This window comes from Apus apus, chromosome 3 (genome assembly GCF_020740795.1).
Source record: "Apus apus isolate bApuApu2 chromosome 3, bApuApu2.pri.cur, whole genome shotgun sequence".
NCBI lineage: Eukaryota > Metazoa > Chordata > Aves > Apodiformes > Apodidae > Apus > Apus apus.
Genome location: NC_067284.1, coordinates 107233050 through 107247622, shown reverse-complemented (window position 1 = coordinate 107247622; position 14573 = coordinate 107233050). Strand labels below are relative to the sequence as shown.

Here is a 14573-nt window from a genome sequence, read left to right as displayed (position 1 = left end):
ACTAGATGAACTTTACGGTCTCTTCCAACCCAAACCATTCTATGATTCTGTAAACTTCTTAGTATTTTCCCTTTGCTGCTGCAATGCCTCAAAAAGCCCATTTCAAGGGACTGCCAACAATTAGTTTTCTCAGCAACCTCTCAAGGGCCATCTGCTATTCTGTCTTGAGTAAGACATCTTTGGGGAGCAAACTTAACCCTGATGTTTGGGTACACAGCCACAGACGCAGCTTTGGGAGTATCTACGAAGCCAGGTGAACCAAGAGAACCAAACAAATGTGCTGCCAACCCACCACAATCAGTTCACACATACTCTTAGAGATAATTGCAGCAAACTTTTGTCAAAAGCTGAGCCATCAGCGATCAAGTAGAGAGCTTCAGACTAAGTCAGTGCATGACAGTACAAAACTGTGCTTAGTGGGGTTGAAATTCATGTGATTCTGCCTAGTTGTTGTAATTTTTAACCGTATTTGGTGATCTAAAAAAATGATAAATACACTCTAGGGGGAACTGCAGAAAAGTCCTCTCCTTCTTTCTAAGTACTAGTGTCTTCATACTGATGTAGGAAATATGTTGGCCTTTTTTTCACCTTCAAATTTTGGTGCACTTTTTTTCCTCTTGGAACATAAGGCCAGGAGGGTGATTAGGTCTTCACATACACTTAACAATCAGTTTGATTTCTGTGGATTAGCAACAGAGTGGGTCAGGGTTATTTTGGGGTTTTTTTTAAATGAAAATGTGTGCGTTTGTCACAACTAAAACTGTGGTAAGAAAGGTCATTTTCAGTGAAATTCCAGACTTAAAACAGTTGGGAAGGAAAAATGGTTTAAAATTACTAAAAACCATATTTTTTTTGCTTGAAACACATAAAAGTGACCTTTTATTCTGAAATGTAAGTGACTTGAATAAGACCAAAAGAAGTATGAACTAAAGAAAGCATTAGAGAATTATTAAATAAAAGATTTTTACTGAGCTTAACTATTTTATGAGGGTTGTTATTCTGTCAGCTTTTTGAGAGTTCAATGTTTTATCACAATTTAGAATACAGAGTCTTGATTTATTTCAAAAGCAATGTAATTTTCATAGAACAGGGATTGTATACTTGTCAGCCTGGGAAACAAATCTTAGGCTGCACAAAAGTTGTCATTTTAAAGCCAGACAGGGGTACACCTAACATTGCTGAATTTTAGTGTGTTTATCATCCGTCCATTAAAATGGAAGGGTTTCTTTTAAGGATGACAGAGGTAGAAAAAAATGCTAGAGAAGCTGAGCCTAAAGTTTTCCCCAGTTTTTATGAATCCATAAGTATTAGAAAATAAACCAACTTTTTAGAGTATCCCAGCATAAAGGATCTCACTGCAATATTTTATTCAAGTACAGTAAAATTTGCCCATGAATGTCATTAATTTTGTAATATGCACTTGCTTTAACATCTCATCACATGCATTTTCTGACAGTTCAGCTAAGAAGCAAATGCTATGTATATGATCTCCCAGATTAATGAAGCTTAGCACCTTACTGATAGCTTTGACTAGAAAAGAAATGTTACATTTTATACCTGAACTTCTTACCTCAATGTGGTTGGCAGGAGCCCTGATGTAGATCCCTGCTGGTGACAGTGTCTCAATGTTGGATAAACCATCTGTTCCAGAAAGGCCAATCACTATGTTGTTACTGACTCTGTTCCCCTCTTCCAGTCCCTCTCCTTTAAAGGAAAAAAACAAACAAACAAACAAACAAAAACACCCCAAAACCTGAAATTAATATATAGTTGGAAACCCTCTATTATATAAACCACCAAACTTCCTGGGTTTTGCCCTGCATGCTTTGCTGTCCTGGCCCACCTGGGAATTATGCTTCCTCACTAACTGTCCCTGGGTAAATTACTGTTTGAAAAGCAGTTAGAAACCTGTGTTTAGCACATGACAGAAGATGGCTATGAGATGGTCAAAGGCTACCATGACAACTCAACACAGTGGTGCACAGTGTGGAACGGGGAAGGCTATGTGCTTCAGAAACGTCAGGAGGCCCCAAGCAACATCTGATCAACATTGTAAATATGACCAAAAAACAGTTTCTCCCACAAATTGCTTACACTCTAATGAGATAAAAACAAAGAGGGAAAGGAATGCTATGATATATATTTTACAAAGAGGCAACAGAGACTATGTTCCTGCAATTCAATATGCACAGGACCCTGTACCGTGTGTTATATATGAACTGAACACCAGCCATACCCCAGGTTTGTGGAGAAAATGAATAAAGGGAATATTGTAAAGCACATTTACAGCTGGAAAAAAAGAGATTCAGTGTGGGGAACTGGCTCACTTATGCACACACAGACATGCTTCTGGCAGTACTAGAATTCAAAGTCCTATCTATCTCCTGTGTCTCCATCCACTGCCCTACTTACATGTAAGAAAATTTCTAAGTAGACTTTAAAACACTTGGTGCAACTGTGCACAAAAGTGGTGGGGGATGCCCCCCGAAGCAATGAAGTGTGAGAAGAAAAAAATCAATCAAAAAATTGATCACACAACTCAGAGTCATGGGGTGCCCCAGATCTAGTAACATTGTTGAAGCAGAAAGAAAAAAAAAAACATTTGCTTAAACCACACCAAAAAGAAATCTGTTATCCAATGGCAAAAAGTGGACAGTTCCATACAAGTCAAGTCCAAATAAGGACACATCCCCCTGCTCTGCTTTTTTGAAAGCAGAATATGACGTGTATCATCTCTGTTTGGTCCACAGCAGGAGCAAATTAAATCTGTTTAGTTTTGCTTATCAAACATAAATTATTATCCTCAATTGTACCTGCTCAAATTGTGTCCCAAATACAGATCCCAAATCATTACTACTCCAAATGTGAGTTCACAGGAAAACCTACCTCCTCTGGTTTTTGGGTTAGCAGTGATTTTTAGCCTTCCTCTTAGTCTTTTGAACCTTTTTCATTTTTTGGAAGAAGATCCATTTTGGAAATATTTAGTTTCCAGGCTATATTTACTATAATGTCACTACCAGGACATGAACAGGATCCTAAAGCAGTTCTTTTGATAGCCATTTAGGTTTTCGAGGTGGCATAAAAGGTCTTGGTGTGTCAATTAATTTTAAGCCCAGAGCAAATTTTTATGACTGTCTTGCAAACCCCCTGAAAATAGGGGTTTTATATGAAATCTCTGAGGGAGTCCAATTCTTGAGCTGCATATAACCAGCTATAATAAATATTCCTTTGCAGGCAACAAAATGATATATAAATTCATCCATCAGACCCTCCAGAGCTACTGACAGTTAAGCCATTAAAGACATCTTGTGGATAAGGTGTTTTCAGGCTGAGACTTCAGAGGAAATGCTCCGCTCAGCTCAGACCCCTTTAGCTCAGACACATGTCCTGGCACAAGTGACCAAAGGCACGACAGCAGTATGAAGATCTTGGTTCTAGATCCCCACAACCAGAAGGAATCTGTGCATCACCCAGGAAAGTAGTTTCATCTTTCTGAGCCAGCTCTCTTTGACTGCAAGATGTGTGCAATCACTGTCTTTGGACAGGTTTCCTCTGTTTTAATCTATTACTTCTCATCATGTTTATACGGAGGACCTAGCACAGGGACTTGTTGTGTGTGGGGAACTGCAAGATCAGGACTGAAGGATAATTTTTTCCCCTTCTGGTTATCTTAAGATTTGTACTTTTTCCAAATTTTATCTTTAGGTATTCAGGCAACATGAGATCTCAGCAGAAGATGCTGCAAGTCAGTCTCCTGATGGTTAGTTAGGAGAAATATTTTGTTGTTTAACATTTTTGTTGCTCCAAACTCCAATTTATTTAAGTGCTAAATCCTTTGTTTAACTTTTAACATATGCTTTCACTCCATTATCTTAGATGTCAAATGACTGAAGTTAAAGGTATGTTCTTAAATGCCTCACTGAGCTGAGGTCTTAAATATTGCACAATGGTTCTCCTTCAAAGACAGATAAATCAATCCCCTAAAAAAAACAAACCTCTTCCCTCTCGTAGACTGAAAAAAGGGATCCACATCAAGGGAAGACTGACCTGAAGATACAGAAAGTATAAAGTAAAATGGAAGCAGCTGCTAGGAGTTGCAAGTGGAATCATAGGAGCTTTATTCCAGACTCACTCATACCAGGAAACATGGAAGATGTGATTAAAGTTCTCAAGGTGCAGTTAAGGATCTGCCATTCTTCCTTCAAAGGTATTTTCATGCACAGAGGAATAAGCACATGTTGATGTTACATGTAGAATAGATAATTTCCTGCTTCACTTACCCAGTAGAAGCCCATGGCCTGAAATGTTGTAGAAAACATTACTGTCCACACTAAGGTTTGAGATCCCACTCAGACGGAGCCCTTGGCTAAAGGAGTCCAGAACACAACAACCACGTATGTAAGAGTCTGGAAAGAAATGAGTGCTGTGAGCAAAAAGAACACTCTCAGCTTGAAGGTTGGAAGGATTTTATTTTAGCTTCTCAACCTCTGATGCTGTGCAGTTAGTCCTTTTGAAGATAGAGTAAGATCCCAAGAGTGAAGTACATTGTGAGCTCAGGCAGTTGAATGACTGAAGAGAGACTGAAGGAGAGGATAAACATTTCAGAATGGCAGTGAGGACAGGGCTGGTATCTTGTATGCCGTGTCTAGCCAGGCATGGTGACCTGCCCACTGTACTGCAGGATCATGGCCAGCGCTGCCTTCTGCCACCAGGAAGCTTATATCTTCACTCAGTGGTGAACATGGGATAAGGAAGACATACATGTGGGTTAGCTGGAGGGGAAAGTCCCATCCAGTATCCTTAAAATGTGATTTGAGCCCACCTAACTTGCTCCTGTCATCACCAGTCTTCAGAGCCCTCATTGCCACTCCCACAGAGATGAATTTTGCACTTATCAATAACAAAGGCAAAATAATGTAATATGTTCCTTAACCCTCAGGTGATAAAATTAAATTTTGGCCTATGCACAGCCCTGAGCCACCTCTGGGCTCCCTCACAGGATATTAGTGCATTAATTTCCAGAGCCAGAAGTAACACACTAACTCAGAGCTGTGGCAGAAAAATGAAATATTATTTTAGGAAGCAGCTGTCCAGAAATGCAAAGGAACTAAAGCAGCTTTAGGCACTCCATCAAGTTCCACTCGGGCTTAGAGTAGAGGTGAGGGGTTTTTCACATTTACCGATCCGATCTGTCACCTGACCTGTGAGATGAGCAGGCTTTTAAGGACATCTGCCCTAGCTTTGGGCAGAAAAAGGGTGGACATCTGAAATCATCCAGACCCACCTCCCGTCTCACCTGCCATCCTCGCGTTGCCAGCAACGGTGAGGGCACTGCGGTGCTGCCCAAACGCTTGGCCCATCTGGCGGAACTGGACTCCATCCACCCGGAGCTGACTCCTCTCTCCCTGGAAGGCCTCCACAACCACAGTGCCCCCCAGGTCCCGAGACCCCAGCTGCCTCTCGCTTCGCTTGTACAGACACCTGGAGCCACCTAGAATATCAGCCGGTGGGAGGAGACAGTGTTACTTCTCCATGGTGACCATAGGATGTGCAGAGTGCCCCAAGCAATGGGAGACCCACCACATTGAATCTGTGAGACTCGATCTCCAGCAGTGATCTTAAGCACGGGCCCAAGACAAAGAGCCACAGGCAAGCATGTTTGATACTTCCTTTAAATACTTCCAGGGTTCCCTCCTTAAGAGTCTGCAGAGTTTTAGAAGGACATGCATTAAAACCAGCAGAAAGCTCTGGTAGTTTTACACCTTGGAAGTTTCTTGTGTTCAATTTTAAACAGTTCTATGCACGGGGAAGGCGGATTTGACATTGACTGAGTGAGGTTCTTGAAAAGGGGATTGGGCATGGATGTACTGAACCAAACTGAAATGGGAACATGTTGAAAATTCTTTAAGATGCTTGCTCTCCCCATTGTTCCTGCAGATGGTGAGAAACTGTTACTACCCACAGTCTTAAGACAAGAAAAGTAAATTGTAGAGCTGGGGAAGGAATGGACATTCCTGAAAGGCATCCTTCCATGCGTCTGTGCTTAGGGTATTTTGGTACTAGGGGATTCAGGCTACAAAAGTGCAACTTGGGTTTGTTCAGTGAAGGTGCAGTGGGGATTTCAAATTCCAGCACTGCCTGCTTATGCTCAGTGACGCTCATTTTTCTTTTAAAGAAGGTAAATTAACCACAAAAAACACTGTCCACTCATCTTCTGGTGACTCCTCTGAGAAATCCTCCTGTCCTTTAACGCAAATAAAAACCTCAAACTGGCTACACATTTCAGAGACTCTGTTTATGAGTTCCACAGAAAATGGACCATAAATCTATGAGTAATATAAGCAGTTGGCTGCTGGATATCAAATGAAGTCTTGTGTCACAGTGTGAAAGCCCAAGGCATTTTATTTTTAAAGGAAACCTTACAACTGGTTTGCCAGATAACCTAACTCTCTTCAAATGTTAATCACTGTGTCTGATTGTGCTTCCTCATCAGCTGGTGTAAATTAAGAAGCCACCTGTCAAAATTCATGGTGTTTCATACAGGTAAAACTAAAGCATAACTGAGATACTCAGCTTAGTGCAGCTATTTGCTTCTATATTATATGTTACAAGAAACCATCACCTGTTTTTGTTTTATTTTCTTGATCTCCCTAAACACGTCAATATTTTACTCTAAGAGTACAAACAGCATTGGGCTGTTTTGTTTTTCCTTATTCTTAAAGTGACTAAATAGTAAACACAATTAAAAATTTAATATATTATGTAGACTGAAACATGTTTTCAGAAGATGCTTTCTTCTCTACACCCTTAGGCTCAGGCAAAACTACAGGGTCTTTCCCAAGATGGTTTGAAACAACAATGTGAATACAAGACACTGGAGATATTACAACGAAATGCAGTTCAACTCCCAAGACTTCACACTTCAATGTCAAATAATGTTTGGAAAGATAAACTCACTTTCCTGGCACTGGTATGTCTCAAAGTTATCCTATTAAGAAAGATTTCTAATACGCAGCTATACCACAATGTGATTTAAATGGAGCAATTTACCTCCTCAGTACACTTCTGTGAGAAAAGACCTGCTCACCTCTTGTCACACCTGCTTTTGCACACTGTCTGAGGTGGGAAATCCTCTCCATCGTGACATTTCCTTGAACAACAACCCATCTGCTGATCAGTGCCACCACAGCACTCAAAGGCAGGCTTTGGCCATTCACCCATCCCTCTCCAATATTGTGGGAGTACCTAGGGAATGACACAAAAAAAAATGGAACAAAATCATCTGCACCTGCCAGGTGCCAAGAATTATGTTTAACTTATGCTTATGACTCCAGCTGCCCAAATTGACAGCAGGGTTCAGTCCTCTTCTTACCACAGACAGTGGCATATCCAATATGTCAGCACATATGGGCTAGATATAGTTTTCCTTAGTTAATGTTTGTTTACATCTTTTTTTGTCTCTCAAGCTCAGTTTTTTTCCTGAGATTATGTATGTTTACACCAAAATATTTCAGTCTTTGAGTTTCCTTCATCTTCCCAAAAACATATTTTGGTGAAAAACATCATTATTTTCTTCCTCAAGCTCCAAATATTTCTGAAAATGATACCAATAAGCTTCCTGGGATTTGGAGTTGGGTTGCCTCCCAAATGGCTAACACATTTCAACACTGGGGCTCCATGAAAAGGAGTACAGTTTACTCAAGATCTTAATGTAGAGAAGACAAAGAGAGCATAAATCTCACTGAAAAAAAAGAAAAACAAACAAAACAACAACCAAGAAAAAAAAACCAAAACAAATAAAACATTTTGAATCAGAAGTAATTAACTTTGAATATGTTGTTAATTTTCATAAGTAAATCAGTTAATAAGGAAGGATTTTTTTTTATTTTTTTTTTTTTTAAAGAAGACACTTATAGTGAAAAAACTGCACTTTCTCAAGAAATTAACCGTGCAGGAAAATTCTTTGTCATCCCTATGCCACTGGATTGTAGTGGCCATCAGTGTTTTCTGCTTTGAAGGCTGAGTTCATGGTTATGATACAGAATTTAAAGAGAGATGCATTCAGGACTGAACAACCACTATCTTTAGCAGGAATGAGGAATGAAAATATCTCTGGTTACTTTATTAAAGGGATTTATAGAGTTATTATGTCCCATAGAAAACTGAAAATCCTCATCTGGACCAGACTTTCCCCTGGTTTAGCTCTCTGCTATAGAAACCCCCTTGGCTCTTGAAAGGATACCTGAGTGGTGATCTGAGGTACAGCTCCGTGTTGACCACAGACTCAATGACAGCCATTTCTTCTTGCTGTTGTGCATCTCCAAGGCCTGTCCTTCCCACCATGATTTCATCACCAGGTTGCCAGTCAACAGGCTCCTGGAGCACTAATCTTCTGTCATTAGCATGAGCTGATGAATTCAAGTGTGTGAAAGCTACTTTGGGCATCCAGCCTGAAAAAAAACACACGTAGTAGTAGTAGAAGTAGTAGTAGTAGTAATAATGATAATATTAAAAAGCAAGTTAATCAATATAAAAAACCAGGAATGTGATGCTTACAACATACTGCCTCACTTGGTATTACTCCACAGTAATGCATCTCTTTGTGATGCTGTGTAGGAGAAACAGGATTAATGCTACAAAAGAGGATTTATGCACGTCTGCTTGAAGCTCTTTCCAAACAACATCTTCATTTTGTATTTTTTGTCTTTGCTGGTCCCAAAAAGCTAAAAAAAACATGCTGGAAAGAAGTCTGCTGAACTGGCAGTGGAAGCTGAGGTTTAGTTTCATTCATCCAAACTGACTTCCCTATGTGAGAAACACCCTCTTCTTAAGCACTGTTTATAACCAAAGGAGGAAAACACTTTCTGCAAGGACCTTTGTCCTCTCTGAGTGCAAAAAGCACTTTGAATTATCAGATTCCCCAGTCAAGCGTCCAAACAAACATGCAGTGAACCTAGGCCCACAAGTAACTTGCTTTCACAAAAACACCTGCTTCTATTAGTAATCTTTTGGTAACATAAGGAAAGACAAACATCACCGGTTTCAAAACCTTTTAAGAGAGACAACAGATTTCTCAGCTAGCAACACAAGGTCATCCCAAAACTGTCTCCAGCAGAGGAGCCAAAATGAGGGGTTGTTTTCTAAAATCGTGGATTAAGTTGCTTAAACTTTTCTTATTAAAATAATTTGCTTCAGCCTTTTTCATCCAAAAGCAGAAATAACACCAGGTACTATTTGAAATTTTGTAACATTAGTGATTTTTCCCAGAAAACTTGAATCTCAAAGAACACTGCTGAAACGTATTATTGGTGAGGCCTTAGTCTGGCCAGATCTGAACACATATTTTCAACTTTAAGGTTCAGTTGATAAGGTCACATAGCATCCCTGGGGATGAGTTACAGGTTTGACAAGCTGTGTGAATCCATGGGTCAGCACGACGGCAGGATGAAGAAGACCCCCCCTGCATCTGCAACCTTAGGCCACCACTGGAAGACAAAAGTAAGGCTGCAACTGCATTTTCCCAAATTCCCTCCTCCTTAGTGGACATGCTACTGAGTCTGTGTACAACAAGCTTCAGCAATGAAATATCTTGCCATTTTACCCTCCCTTCTTCACTTCATGAACTTTGCTTTAACTCTTGGTATTTCTTTTTCCCTAGCAGGCTTTGGAACAGATTGGTCCAGTGAGATCCAGCACTCTCAACACCATCAAGGGAGAGCATGTGCTTCACACACTCACCTTGAGTATATTTTCCTTCCCTCCTTTGCAATAGATCATCATTTACCTTTAGCTCACAGCAAGTTACTGTCCTCCCTGGTTGTGCGATACAAAAGTAATAACACCAGAAATCACTGAGGGTGGAGGTTGTGCCCAATAAATCTTTTTCAAATTATTTTAAGCAAGCTTCTCTCTCTCCTTTTTCTGTTTCAGTTTCTGTTGCTCATACTCTTGTTTCCCAATTCTTTCCTTAATGGAGCTGGAAATGAGGAGTAGCACCTCCAAGCCAAAGAATTCACAGAGGAATGAGAGAAGGAGGAATCAAGTCTTTATACTCTGCCATCTTGAAGGGTATTTGAGCACCTGCTCTGTATGCCAATGAGCTGAAGGGCATCTAAACTTTGGTGAGATACTTCTGGCCAGTTATCTTTTCTTTTTTGCTTCAATAAGAATTGAAATTTCTCACCTTACAGCTAAGCAAATATCCCAGCCATCCTTCACTTAATGTGCTTCAGTTCATACCATGGAACTGTTTTGGAGTGCATCAAATGGATTTACTTCAGATGAAAACAAGGCAGAAGCTGTAAGCTAGTAAGACATATAATACACTTTAGATACTAACGGAACCAGACTAGAATGACTCTATAGGAGTCCCAAAAACACATAGAATGTGGACCCTCCATCCTCAACACCTAAATGATTCACTCTGCAGATCTGCTGCTATTGGGCCACACTGTTTCCTACTGCAGACATACCCAAAGCCCAGCTTGCCCCATGTCAAAGGTCTTCCCTGTGAAACCTCACCCTCAATACAGCCTTAACCAGCTAAATAAATAAATAAATCCTCTTGATATCAGCCTTTGTACATTCTTTTACTAGCAGCACTCTCATAATCTTTATTCATTTGCCTTCTTTCATTGAGTGATCCTCTTGAATGTTTAGGACTCACACAAAAGCAAACAACTGATGCAGCCATCTGCATGTCGAGCAGCCTACAATTTTTCTCCAGCTCTGGACATTTTGTTTAAAGTACTGATTTGTGTCCGTGTGTTAATGGGTGTGTTTGTATGCATCTGTGGCCAGACACACAACTGACCCCTGTTGTGTACATCTGTCACACACATACTACAGCACTGCTGGGCAACAACTCTCAACACCAAGAGGTACAGACCTCTATATTCAAAATAAGCAATAAGGGAAAAGTCTTGTTTCAGGTTGTTTTCCACTTCCAAGTTCTGAAAAAAAAAAAGGAAAATCTCAAGGTTTGTTTTTTTTTCTTCTAGAAGTGGAATATTCCAGGTATCCAGGAGATATATATATGTATATATCCAGGGGACAGAAATGTCTATCAGATTCCTCTTTCCTTGCTTCCCATTTTTATTCTTACATGGGACAAAATCCATAGATCTGATTCTCCTCTACTCTAAGCAGCACGAGTGACACACAGGATTTGGTTAGTGATACTTCTCTGGTCACCAAGAAGGGACCATGACTAAAGCTTCTTTGCCTTAATTGCAATATATTCCTAGCCCTATGGTTTTTATGGGAGCCCATCATACAACCACACACTCACACAGAAATGTATTACACTGTTCCTTGAGCAGTCATCACTTATTTCCCTTTCAAAAACAAATTTACAGCTGATACACAGAAAAATTCAGGGGATTTTTTTGAAAATAAGTATAACATTGTGAAGTATATCTCACATAGTTCCAACTATAAGAAAACAGACAACCGCCCTGTTCTCCAACAGGTTTAAATGAAGATGGCTTGAACAGGAACCCAAATCCTCTAGTCACTATCACTGGTGATGGCTGCAACTGCCTTGAAGAAAACTCAACTGGTGAAAGATGTTCCTGCCCAGGGCAGAGGGGTTGGATTAGGTGATCCTTGAAGGTCCCTTCCAACCCAAAGAAATCTGTGACTTAGTTTGGAGACAATGGGAGAGTTCAGGTGCCTAAACATGTCATTTTAGATTATGATTGGCCTCTACCTGCTGTTCCAGAAAGGCATAGGTTTGATGTAATTCCCATGTCCTATCTGCCAGACCCACCTAGACACCTTGGATACAATAGGATGCTTGAAGTGGTCTTTTAGATTAACACTCAGGTAAATGAATGGCCAAACAGCTGGCAAGAAACCAAATCAAATTGCTCCTGCTTCTTGAAGCAGTCTACAGACCTTTGCTCATCTGCAGATAGACTGGATAGGGCACACCACTTTTCAGAGGCACTCCTACACCCAATTATTAAATGGGGAGGTGAAATGTGCTGATAAACATCTCAGGAGAATGATCTCCAGCTGAGATATGACCTTTGTTTCCCAGTGGTCTTCTCCAGCTTCTCTCTTTCGAAGAACCAATGGGCTCTCTAGAAATATCATGAATACTGAAAGGGGGGTCCCTTTCCTACCCAAACCATTCTATGATTCATTCTGTGATTCTAATAGAACAAAGCCCCTGTCTCTGCAATCTCACTGAAGAATGGCCCTTTGGAGGCCCAGAGCCCTCTTTGTTTCCCCTTGAAAATAAACTCTATTTCAGACAAGAGATACAGGATTCATAAAACAACCTTAAGTGATTGGGACTGGGCTCTGCAACAGGTAAATAAATGACTTGTTTGAGAGTAGGAGGTTTGTAAGACCAACAGCTGCAGTATATTTAAATTATTTCTTCCCCCAAAAAGTACTGCAAGCAGAAACACTCAAAAGTACTGAAAAATAGATGAATCTGTATAACTCCTCAATTATTGAACTTATTTTTAATAATTAACTAAGCTCAGATTGGAAGAAAAACACATCTTGAGATCTAAAGCAGAAGTGCCTTCTTGTTAAAGGGACAGGACAAAGCCATTAGACTCAAAATACTGTTGCAGTCAAAGTAAGAATTGAACCTTTTACTAGGTAACTTGACAAAAACACCTTTAAATACTGAGCAGAGAAGAATCGTGTTGTCAATGCAAGGGACTTGAAAACAAATTCCAAAGTGAATTAATGACAAATTGTAGCATACAGAGCACCTTGGCACCAGGTTCCAAGTTTATGCTTCCTGTTGGAAGGATGTTATGGAGATGCAGTCTTGTATAGACCTGACATAACTATGAAGAACAAGGCAATCCTGATGTGTACAGTGCCACTCTCTTTTCTATGTCTAGTAGAGAAGAAGAAAAACAGTATAAATCTCACTTCTTACAACCCCTACTACAAAACATTTTGTAAATCTGTGTAGGATGCTATATGAATTCACTAACTGGTTTCACCTAGTCCTAAGAGGTTGCCTAAGAGGCAAGGGCAGAGAAAACTGCCTGATCAACCAGTTCTCCAGTTGATTTGTGAAGGCTTGTGGCTTGAGCAGGCAAACTTAGGTAATGGGATTTTTTCAGCCTGCTTTGCACAAGATCTCAATTGGTCCTGTGGTGCTTTTGTTTTTTACAGCATTTTCAGAGTTACCAGCCATAATCTTTCAACTTTATTTCCAGAACATGCTGCTTCAAGATACAACAGTCCATCCCTGGAGTGTGTGAAGCACAGTCACTCTTCTGTGCCTGATTATCCTCTTGCAATCTGCATCCACAGCCAAAATGTTCACGTTCTTACTCCAGTGGCACTCAATCTCATTGCCTAATGATTTCCCTAACCACCAGTTTGCTCTGGAAGGAACTCTTGCCTTTCATACATTTCTATTTAGTTAGATAAGTTCCACCTTAATGCTACAACATGTTCCAAATCCAAGATTTCTGGTGACTAGATCACATGTTGCTTAGGTCAAAACCAGATGTCCCTGACCTGAAAACAAGACTTTTTAGAGTATGTGGTGTCTCCTAGCTTTAAATACCCAGGGAACATCCTAGCCAAGCCTGACAGCAACCAGTGTGAGACACATCCAGAGCCAGGAGAGTCTGGATTTTGTACAGGAGTGTTGGTAGAAACTAGACTCGTTAAATGGGTTTTAGAAGGACTGGTTCCAGCCCTAAGCCTGGGGCTGGACTGTTGGTCTTCCTCCCAGAAGTTGCTCAAATGTTTTAAATAATTTTCCTTTTCTGGGTCAGGACAGGAGACTTGGAACCCTTCTCCTCAGACTACACAGGGCCAGGATCCTTCTGCATCTCATCTTCACTCCTATTTACCACAAATTAATAAACTCCAGTTAGAAACACACAGTTTGTTTGTAGTGATAACAAACTATAAAGCTCTTTTACACTTTTTGACAGCTTATTGGTGTTTAAAAGTTGAGGTAATGAGATCCCTTTGTACCACAAAAGGAATTTAGAAGAACTGCAGGGCTCAGACACACAATCTACTTACTGTGACTATACAAGTTATCCTGAAGATAATCTGTCAATCTCTTGCAGGTAAATTGTAAATCTTAAGTGTAAATGAGAGTAAGATCTTTCTGTTCCCATTAACAAAGTGAAAAGAAAAAAGCAGTTTACATTCCCCCCTCAAAAAAAAAGACAGAATAAAAAATGTCATTCAATGGATTACACCTATGAGTAAAACAAAAAACAGCAGCATAAAAATCTCTGGTAATAGAACCCAAAATAATTTACTGCAGCATTTCTGATGTCAGATTGCCTAAGGAATCCAGCTTCTTTTCCACTGTCATAACCCCTTATATTTCCTTTTCCCTACCCAAATTGCACTGCCTACTCAGACTTGGCTTGGCCATTCCTAAAATTTCCAAGTGACAGTGATAATTGGTAATTTATCCATTGGAAATGGCAGCTTTAAAAAGAATCTTTTTTAAAAATGTATTTTTATATCCAGAATAGAGACTTCTTTCTGCTACTGCTTCAGTTGATAAAATGATCAAACAAACAAAAATAATACATTATAAAATACCTGAAGTGAAAAAGAAT

General features: G+C 40.0%; 1 protein-coding gene across 1 annotated transcript in view; it reads right to left on the bottom strand.

Annotated features, from left to right (window-relative positions):
- PKHD1 (PKHD1 ciliary IPT domain containing fibrocystin/polyductin) overlaps nt 1-14573 on the bottom strand; it is a 250597-nt gene that overhangs the window by 126150 nt on the left and 109874 nt on the right. Inside the window, exons 37-41 of the mRNA XM_051615066.1 lie at nt 8243-8450; nt 7088-7245; nt 5297-5491; nt 4281-4448; nt 1571-1704 (exon numbers count right to left, since the gene is read on the bottom strand). Coding sequence (XP_051471026.1) covers nt 1571-1704; nt 4281-4448; nt 5297-5491; nt 7088-7245; nt 8243-8450 — 863 coding nt within the window. The remainder of the gene's footprint in view (nt 1-1570; nt 1705-4280; nt 4449-5296; nt 5492-7087; nt 7246-8242; nt 8451-14573) is intronic.